At 40.7% G+C, this 10875-nt stretch overlaps 1 protein-coding gene across 1 annotated transcript; it reads right to left on the bottom strand.

Moving 5' to 3' along the window:
* Positions 1-3223: 3223 nt before the first annotated feature.
* Positions 3224-9704, bottom strand: syt4 (synaptotagmin IV). The gene is made up of 5 exons (XM_085351038.1): positions 9671-9704; positions 7141-7757; positions 6720-7043; positions 3965-4085; positions 3224-3543 (listed from the first exon to the last, which is right to left on the bottom strand). Exons 1-5 carry the CDS (start codon positions 9702-9704, stop codon positions 3224-3226), a joined length of 1416 nt encoding a protein of 471 aa, XP_085207164.1.
* Positions 9705-10875: the final 1171 nt, after the last annotated feature.

Below are 10875 nucleotides of genomic sequence, written 5' to 3'. Positions count from 1 at the left end.
AAAAGTATCAAATCCTACCTTTTTAAGTGCAGTAGTGATAATTCTGCTATCTTGTATCTACATTTTTTCTCTTGCAGTAACAACAGCTCCTTCCTCTCTGGGTGTGAGAATGAATGTCTCAACAGCAATTATTAGCGTTACGTTAGTTCAAGAAATACTTTGACTAGGATGTTATGTAAGACTGTAGTCTCTGCTTTGAAGTAGAGCAACCTTGAAGTGAAATGTTGCATGAGATTAAATGTCTGATCTGATGCAGACTAGCTGGATAGTTTGGGACATAAATAAACAAATCATAACAGTTAAAATGTCTTATATGAGCTGCTTTGTTGACATAATGAAAGAGTATTTTGATACTTTTTTATTGGAGGAGCAAAACAAGGGTGGGAAAGGTATATTTGTTACAATGCTTAATATGGATTACTGCATGTAGAATAATAAAGTGTTGGTAATGTTTTTGCAACTTATAATGTAATTGCTTGTCTGTAATTATGATAAAAGAAAAAAGAAAGAAAGATTGACTTCAGAAATACAATGGAAATGAAACAAAAATGAAGAACATGAAATGAGACGTGTGTTATTGGTGTTTTTGTTTAAGCTGAAAATTCAGTTATTTACAAGATTAATTTTTTTCTTATCACTTCACAGTATTTTATAAAAATGCTACAATTTAAACTTTATAATTTATAGACAACTAATCTGGTTGGAATTTCTTCCTTTCTTCAGTGGATTATAAAAGTTTTTTCTCTGAGAACTGCTTTTTCTGTCCTTCACAAGTTCAAGTCATTGTTCAAGTTCTCTTGTCTATTCTCCTGCAGAAATCATATCTCAGTCATTCAATGTTTCCGCCTCTTCACTGCACTACTTTGTCTTCTTGACACTCAAATATACACACCCAGGCAGCTGTCTGCAAACCCACACACGTCAGCTATTCATAAACTCATCTCACACACTCCTAAACTAACTTTAGCCGTATACTCATCTCTTCCCCCGATCACTTCTTTTAGTCATATGTCAGAATGGCCTTATGTGATCACTTTCCACACATCACTCTGCAGCAGTCAGGTGGCCTGACTCCTGTCTCAACCTCCTGTGGCCATCTATCTGCTTCTTCCTTTGGTTGAAGTCAAAGTTATGAAGCCACGGTTGCTACTGGATTACGCATTTTGAATCTTCAGTGTCCATGTGTTGCTACCACCATGTTTGTTTGTTTTTGGACCCAAAAGTTACCTTAGTTATATGAAATTACTGAAGTTAGCAACTAATGTGGACAATCTTGGCTAACTACCTGCATTGACAAACTATGCAATGCATAGATAAACATACTAGCTGAGATACTAAAATACTGGCTAGTAGCTGATTAGTCCTAATTAAAACTAAAACACTGGAAAGTGAGGCAAGACTTCTTGGATGAGTTGTACCATGTAGCAAGGTATAATATTAATCATATTATTAATACACACACACACACACACACACACACACACACACACACACACACACACACACACACACACACACACACACACACACACACACACACATATATATATAGCATCAGCCAATCACCTTCTTAATTGTAACTGTATAGCTAGAAAAGCTGAGAATACGAGGATAGCATGGATTCGGTATCTTGCACAAAATAACCTTGAGTTCTTAAATAATGACAGACAGGTGTTTACAATAGAAACCAGCTACAGTGTTAGAAGCACTGAAGAAGAAGTGCAAGGGGACAGACCAACAGACACTGATGCAACTCAGTGCAAGACTACAGACTACAGGGTGGGAGGAGAAATAGAGGAATAACAGTTTTAAAGACTTAGATTTGCAGTTGAATTTATAATTTTATGAAAGGAAGGGAAAAAGAGGGGAGTAGCATGCTGAGGCAGCTGTCCTCTTGTTGAACCACTTAGCTGATATTAAATTCAGACATGATGACTTCATCCCCAAGCACTTAGCCACTCAGCAGTTATTACATCATCAGATTTGGAATTGAGCCAAATGATGTCATCCCTAGAGGTGGGGCAGGTGATGCGCACATCTGTGCACAGACTGTGTAATGTAGTAGTATAATTTTAAAGAAGCTTTTAGCTTAGACAGATTTTCTGTGGAGATGGTGGCTGTTGCCAGGAAAATAATAAGAATATTTAACTTTGTTACCTTAGTTTCTTGCATCAGACTCAACCCTTGAAATCCTTTATAGAAGTGGTGTTAATGTATTTTTAATAACACACTGACAGTTAAATAAAAAAGAAAAAAAAATCAAACTCGTTTTCTTTCTCAGAACTTGCCATATTTTATAAGTACATACATTTACATTTCAGCCGTCTTTGTGCTCACAGTAAAGGGGACAAAACACAACGTAAATATTATGCGGCTCCCATCTCTTTAACACACAAACACACACACAAACTCACACAGTGGTGTCAGGACACTTTATTCGAAAGACGCGCACCCTCTCGCACGTGTGTAAATGCATCCACATTACTGTCCCCGATGCAGACAGTCAGTTCCAATCTATTCTCCAACCACCTAATTTAGGCTTTCTTGCACTTAAGAAAATGATATATGAAATACCACTTATACTTACAAAACATGTTCAACAAACCAAGAGTACAAATAAAAAAAAGATAAATAAAAACAGTCTACATCTTTATGATGAAAACATTGTCATTATAAAATAAACTTTAATAATAATCCACTTTTTTACAGCTGTGTCAGATGTGGTTCATTCTGGTTTTCATATGATGGAATATAGGTTACTATTTATAGGAGGAAGAGCTGAAGAAAGAGAAGAAGAAGAAGAAGAGGAAAAGAAGAAGAGTAATAGCAACATTAAAGACATTCTGCACTGCACACGGCTACAGTGACAATTGGTTGCTTGCATGTAGATGATGCTGCATGTTTCCAGGTGATTTTCAGTGACAGTCTTTGGAATCGTTTAAAGCTTTGGGGTTCCTTTTGTCATGCCCCTGCCCTCCCACTGAACCCCAAATACTTCAAAGATAGGTGATTGAATGAATGAACGATTGAATGATGACATCACTTGAAATGAACCCCTCCTACACACATCAAAGTCCACTCCCCCCTTATTCAACCCGCCCTCATTTTAAGTCCATTGGTTACTGGCAAGCAGGATGTTGGATCCCACCCATCCTCCTTCCGTCCCTCTCGTGGTTGAACCAGATCAGATATGGATGACAGGAGCCACCAACACCCCAATTTTCTAATCCTCTGACATGACATGCCACTTGGCGATCTGGCGACGCGGGTGGTCGCAGATCTCCCTCCAGTGCTCCCCGGGAGTACCTGCCGCCGATGTGCCCAGTACAAGGCGCCCAATGACGGTGTTGGGGCAGCGTGAGTTGCCCATGTCTGAGTCCATCAGCAGTAGCTCCACGCTGGTGTCCCTCAGGCCCTCTTCGGAGGGTAGATCGAAGACAAAGAGCTCATTAAACACCGGGTTAGGCGAGCTTTTCTTCACATGGGTTTTCTTCTTGCACACGCGTTTCTTTCCATGATACATGTTCACCTTGACATATGGATCTGGAGGAGAAGAACGATAAGAGTTGAGCAAGAAAAGCCACAGCGACTATCCATGCCTGCGGCAGCTGCAGAGTGGCACATTATTTCTAAACCAGATCAATACAGCAATCAATAGAGCGGAAATGATGGATGTTAGTGATGAGGACAAAAGAGGCTGGCTGTGTAAACACTGTGTGTGTATGTGTGTGTGTGTGCTTGTCACTAAAGTGCTCTATCACATCCTGATCAGATTACTTTGGTGCGGTGGCGGTGCCATTAGTGCAACTATCACAGCATCTAAAGCAGTCTGGGATGCACAGCAGGAAGAGCAAAATGATTTTGGTTTCATCCCTTTACCGTTATGAAGAAGAAATACATTCAAGCCTGCAGTTATATGGACATGGTTTGCATATTAAACTGGTTCAGTTAAAAGCCCGTGTACCTGTAGGTCCATTGTTTTCAGTCTTGGGGAGGTGGCGAGCTTTGAGAACAACTACAGTCAGAGTGTTGGTGGTGGACTGGTAACACAGGGACAGCAATAACTCACCACGACCTGAAGATTTCTGTGGAGAAGAGAAGAATGGATAAAGTTTAAAAAAAAAAAGCAAAAATCGGCAGAGCAAACAGAGCAAACATTTGTAAGTGAAACTTACACTAAAGAAACCCTAAATCCAGCCTGTCCTTTCATGTTTTCCAATTCTACTTAATAAGCAGACATTTGTAAAGTTGTTATTCGGTTCTCAAGTTAATACATTTAAGTAGGTTAAATTAATCAGAAGAATGGATCCACTTAGTATGTATTAAAAGAATTAACACAATAGGGCGTGGTAGTTATTAAATAATGAATAACCTACAAAATTACGAGCTACAAAACAGTTTGTGGTGCTGCTGCTGCTTCCCGTGCAGCAAATGGTGCCAGTCCTGACAGCTTGAGACACTGCCGGCTAAATAATCATCACCTGCTTATGTGGTAGATTTTCATATTTAACACACACAAAATGTGTCACTGAGAAGCTCCCGATCTTCTCTACAATTTGTTGCTGCTGTCACAGTTTGCTCATGCACATACACATCCATGCCCGCGCCCCGTGAGAGTCGGCACCTCAGATGGTTGCGATCGCACCTTAGAGGCTCGCAGTCTCATGGTTGCCACAGCAACGAGAAGTAGCACACAGACAACTTCTAGCAATGACCTGATGTTCAGGTCTAAATCCAAAAGGATTGCCTGTTATTTTTAGTCTAATTAGTTTGTTTATTTGTGTATTAATGTATTTATTGTTTCTGTACTTCCAGAGCGAAAGCATGTTGGTGATGCCTGTGTCTCTTATTTTCTGGTGTATTGATTCTTTAAACTACTGGGTGGTCACACATACACAAAACTACACAAAGGAGTGAGACAAAATCTATGTCACACAGACAAAGAGAGCCACCACCCTGTAAGGCATGGGCTGCAACTTTTAAGAAACAACTGCATGCGTCTCTCATGCTGATGTGGAGAAAATGGTTCTGTTTAATTATTGTCCCTTTGTGCACTGTAAATCCATGTTACAAGGCCAACAAGCTGCGTTCTCCGCCCTTTTATTTGCATATGAAATGTTTCTCATTCTGACAAGTTCAGCTGCGGCATAGCAAATAAATGAAAGAGATTAAGGATTTTCTTCAGCAAAAGAAGCCAGAAATAACCTGCAAAGCAATTTCCTGAATTCAAAAACTAATTTTTAGCTGATTTCACAGGTTCTTATTCCCCCTTACTATAAAGCTTTGCGAGATTTCTCTCCTCTGGGACCCAGATGAGAAATGGAATTGATGAAATACAGTTTGTCTCAGCATGGGGTGAAGAGAAGAGAGATAAGAAATCTTATCCTCTTGAAGAGAGACGAGTGGAGATGGGATAAAACCTTTATACTTCACAGACTTCCATTTCCTAGCACTTCCCTAGAGTACGATATGGTACCAGAGACCATTAAAGACATTACACGTAGCTCATATTCCTTTTGAGAAACTACAAATATGCATGAACATATCCACAACTACCACACAGGGAAAGAGCTTCCATTTTAGAAGAGCACAATATCACCTCACACGTCTATAATTACACAATGAGAGATGCTCATGCATGGCCATACCATTTAATACCAGTCTATAGAGTGGTGCTCTATACTATACCACAGACCAATGATAAGCACAAGGATATCCTTTTACTTTTATTTAATTTAGCCAAACCAGGAATCATTTAGGCTAATGCATTTAGAGGAAATGAAGACATAATGTACTCATGGGTGTCAAAGTACTCAATACATTAAATGACACTTATAAACATTACTTCTGCATGTTTGTGGTCCTCACAGATGCCAGGAACAGCAAGCCTGGACCGCCTGCCCACAGATCTATAATGATGTAGTGTTGTTATCGTCTGACCTTCGTGGAATGGGAAATGTCGCCATGATAGCCTGGTTCACAGGTTGCCATTACCGTTTTAACTGTGTGATGCACTAAAGGAAAGGTATGTAGGGAGGATGTCATGTAAAGCAGTTCCAGCTGTTAAATGCAATGAGCAGATGAAATGACGTAAGAAAATAACGAACCCTAAAAAAGCTGATGAAAAACGTAAACAATAAATACCAAAAGCATCCTTGTATCCAAAGCAGCTCAGTGTCAACTTGCAAATCCATATTCCTGTAACAGATCTCATCTCTCTCTCCACAGATATATACCCTCTCTGCTTTCTCCTCTGGTTTCACATGATATTAAAATCATTTCTAAACCAACTAGAGGCTGTTATGATAGTTATTCCTCTGGTATATACCAATGAAATGTTAATTTAAAACTTCCATCGAAGATAGAGATCACACACACGGAATGAGATTAATCATTTTTATTAAGAGAATTTGGAATCGATAAAATGGTGGGCTTGCATTTGAATGATTTACATATTATTATATTTTAGTATTTAAATGACTTTTAAGATTATTCATTGATTAATATGGTAACAGTGGAAGTAATCAGCTTACTTTGCTGAATTTGACTAAGCTGTTCTGCTGTAATGCTTTTAGGGAGTGGTGGTGTAGACAGAGATGGTGTGATGAAAAAAAGCTGAGTCACTATCAGAGCAGTTGTAGAATTAAAATTGAGCTCACTGAATGACTTTATACATGAAATACAACACTAAGGCTTCAAACATTTGTTCCAAATCTTACCTTGACATTTTTCTTGATTATCTCTCGGCTCATGAGGACACGCCCCTCGGACAAGTCGATCCCAGACAAGGGAACAAGGGTCTCGCCGATGACTTCATCACGAGAGAACCGGTCAAAGCTCAGCACCATGAAGTGAAGGGCCAACTCTGACACACGAGCAAGTGAGATGCCGTAGAAGCTGAAGGTCTCATCAAAAGTGGGGTCTAGAGTTTTTCGCAAGACTCTGGTCTTCACCCTGTGCTTTTTTTCCGGCAGTAGGGTCAGCTTGATGTAAGGGTCAGAGGTCAGCGACTGCTCGTCAGTTGGAGTCAGACCATGGGCTTCCTAGAAAAGTGAAAACAATCAAGTATTTAAGACTGTATGTATTAAAAATAAGTATTACTTTAAATGTTTTAAAAATAATCTTAAACATATACAGTACCTTGATATGAACAATGAATGCCTTCCTCTCTTCCTGGTATTCAAGGGAAAAGTGGAGGGTCCCTAGTCCAGCCTCCTTGTCTTCCCCCTGGGGCCTGTCCACAGCCGGGGTGGGTGCTTGGCTGGAGAGAGTACTGGATGGTGAAGGCAGGTCACGGCGGTCCATCACACCAGGCTGGGTGAACCCTGCATGGGGAGAAGGCAGCTCCAGATCTGGGGAGCTCCGCAGCTTCTGGTGGTGATGAAATGGTTTAGTGGTAAAGTTGCCATTCAGATCCCGTTTCTCCAGGTCCAGATGGAGAGTTGGCCTGGAGCCATTTGGGCTTGATGCCAGTTTGTCTGTGCCAGCTGCATTCACTGGTGGCGCGGTGTGGCAGTTTCCATTGACATCTGTTTTACTGGTGTCGTTAGCTGCTGTGGTGGGAGGCGCAGCAAACTTTTTCTTGCCACTGAGGCTCTCTGGGTAAATGTCGACTCCTTTGAGCATGTGCACAAACTTGTACGGAGGTGTCTTCTGGGACTTGGTGTTTTTACGCTGGCAACAGATCCACGCAAAGGCTGACACAGTGAATACGAGGCCGAAGACACTCACCACAGCAACACCTACTGGCACTGCCACTGTGGGGGAGGAAAGAATGAAGGGAAGGACAGCGGGGGTGTGGGTGGACAGATGGAGAAAAATAATTCAGCAAAGTAAAATTAAAAATAAAAACTTAACAAACTAAGCAGCAACTGTAAAACAATTTCTATCTCACAGATTTTATTGTTACACCGAGGCAAGTGAGTCCATTTTGTGATTCTGACTAATGCAGCTGCAGCCTTGACTCAGAGGGAGAACAACGCAATCTGTTCAACTCTGATCAAATCTCGGCATCGCTGTTTTCAGAATCCAAACATGGTTACTCTTTATGAACAGGAAACAGGTGGAAAAATAATGAACTTATGGGAAAACTACACAACGTCTTTTGTGACAAGGCGATCTCTCCATAGCAGCTTTATAAAAACAGCTAAACTCAGATCCAATCATTGTCACAAAAGCATTATAAAGATCAGTGTACACTATTACAAGGAAACAGGCAGAAATGTTGAAGATTCAAATATTTGCAGTGAGAATTTAATACATGTGGTTTGGGCAAATCCTTATTTCAACCAGCTGGGTCGTCCTGATTTAGAAACAGTACTTAATAACGCAGATATCTTTAGTCATACTCATCAAGGATGATGGTCACTACTATTGGGATTACTAAGGCATATTTAGGGACCTATTTCCTGTCAGTTTTCCTTTTATGGTATTGCCGGAGACAGAGATATTTACAAGTGAATGCTTCAGTTCTTTGTTTTGCAGTGCTGAGCTGTGACTCACCATCAATCAAGCTGCCTTGTCATGCTACCAGATTTAAAAGGGTTGCCTCGCAGAAGAAAATGCATACCATTTCCTGCAATTAAGCAGGCGACATAGTGGAAAAGCACTCAGATCAGCCCATAAAAAGAAGGAAGAGGTGGAAGTGGCAAGGTGGTGGTTGTGGTAATCAATCACTCTGATACTTATCTTTAAAATCTGCCTTTTCATATTGTCAACACAATCATGGCTCTGCTTTTGATAATTTGAGAATCAGTACAGTATCACTAATTCACACTTTCCTAAGACAGCCTTTGTGCTGGGGTTATTGTATAGCAAATGTGTTCTGTTAACACACAGCAAGCAATAAGAATATATAGTTCCCTTCTCACTTAACCCTAAATAATTAATATGTAATCTTCTTCTATGGGATTGGGGTGATCTAATAATATTGCAGAGATTTCCATTCATATAGTTTCTTAATATTGTAGGCTGATTTTGCTCTGGCAACTGTGTAATAATCTGAAAATACAACGAAATTCACTTTATCCACGAGTAAGCAGTTCACTTCACTTTTAGATCACAGCACTTATACATATTGTTTTCTCTGCTTTTTTCATGAATATTTCAGCCCAGTAGCATCCCTGGGTGGGATGGCTTTCAAGGCAGCAACAACAGACAGATGGATGAGGCAACGGGAGGGCAGTGAGGTAGCAGCTGAACCGAGAGGAAAATAAAGAAAAGAAACAGGTGCTTTCCTGGCTTTACCTGCGTTGTAGTAACACCTAGAATGCAAAAATAGTGACTTCATTATTGCACCCATTAATATCGCACTGAATAATGAGCTCCACCCTTTCCTGATAATTAGCTGTCGCCCTTTGGCCAGCTGCAAAATGGAGGAATGAAGTCCACCCAAACACGTTGTTTTACGACACACTGCGCGAGCCATTCACTTTACACTAGTTACACGCCCTACAAAAATAGCAAACAACGAAGAAGAAAAAGAAAAAAAAGAAGAAGCCGACATTTAGAAAGTCAGCTAAATTTGAAATCCATAAATTAGCTTCTGGCCACTTCCAGCCAGTGCTAGCTAACAATTTTAGGATGAGTCACGCGGCAGATTAGACATCCACGGTGGGTTTTTCTCGATGAAAACGATATCCGTGAAGTTTTGAGCAGGATTTGGACTCACCGAGCTGAGCTCCATCCTCCACCATTGGAGCCATGGTCGCTATCCAAGGTGCTGAACAATGTCCGTCTGCTTCAACGCTTCAGCTTCGGCGCTGCTTTCTGTAGTAGCCGCTCCTCTGATGCTATGCTCGTGCGGTTTTTCTCAGATTTTATTAATAATACAAAAGTCTTTGTAATGCTTCAATAATTAAAAAACAAACAGGATTTCCCAGAGAGAAGTATGGGGGATGCTCTGTTCTCAGCCTGCTGCTGTTACTCCGTGATGCGTGAGTGTGTCTCTGAGGCGGCAACACCCCGTTTCTTCTCTCTCTCTCACTCTCTCTCTCACTCTCACTCTTCCCTTCTCTTCACTGTTCCCCAGCCCCCCCTCCCCCCTCCCCTACGGTAAGGCTGAGCTCATCAGTGCTGACGCAGTAGTGACGGAGGCTGGCTGTGAAATCAGGACCCCCGGTGAAGCAGCACAACAGGGTTGCCAATTTTCCTAATTGATTGCTAGGAATTGAACATTCTCCTTGTGCGTCTTCTTCATCCGTGTTTATGTGATGTGGTTGTGTATTTGTAAGTGTGTGTGTGTGTGCATCCTTAGTCCATAAGAATACTGTTTTGTTATTGTGGTCATATCATTCATTAACATAACTGAGATGTATTTATGCAGTTATGCTTTACTCTGATGAAATCATAATTTTTAAGTAAAAGGTGATTATATTACAGTCCTGTAGGGGCTATAGCAACCGCTATAGGAAACAACAGGAAACAGAAAACACAATAATAGAAACTATGAAAAACAATTGTTTTATAAAGTCTTGACCACAACAAAACTTATCCACTAGGATAATGTACGTGAAAAATACCAGACAGGTTATAGGAGCATGATGTAGGCCCTGCACTGAGGGTCACCTATGGTTGCTGAACCAATTCAGTTGCATGAGAGAAGACAGCTGACAGGAATTGACTTCTTACATATATGAGCAATTACTGAGCAATGGAAGGAACACTTTCATAACCTCTTAAACTAAGAAATGGTAAATGGCCTGTATTTATATAGCGCTTTACTAGTCCCTAAGGACCCCAAAGCGCTTTACATATCCAGTCATCCACCCATTCACACACACATTCATACACTTCATACACAGAAGAACAAAAGTACACAACTGCAGTACATGCACACAGCAAGTCTGCAAACTAGAGGTGGTGCTTGAGCAAGCA

The sequence above is a fragment of the Diplotaxodon limnothrissa genome, linkage group LG3, assembly GCF_057381915.1.
Source record: "Diplotaxodon limnothrissa isolate DT_005_m linkage group LG3, D_limnothrissa_male_GT1.1, whole genome shotgun sequence".
Lineage (NCBI taxonomy): Eukaryota > Metazoa > Chordata > Actinopteri > Cichliformes > Cichlidae > Diplotaxodon > Diplotaxodon limnothrissa.
The sequence above is the reverse complement of the archived record's forward strand: the minus strand, read 5'-3'. Positions and strand labels throughout refer to the sequence as shown.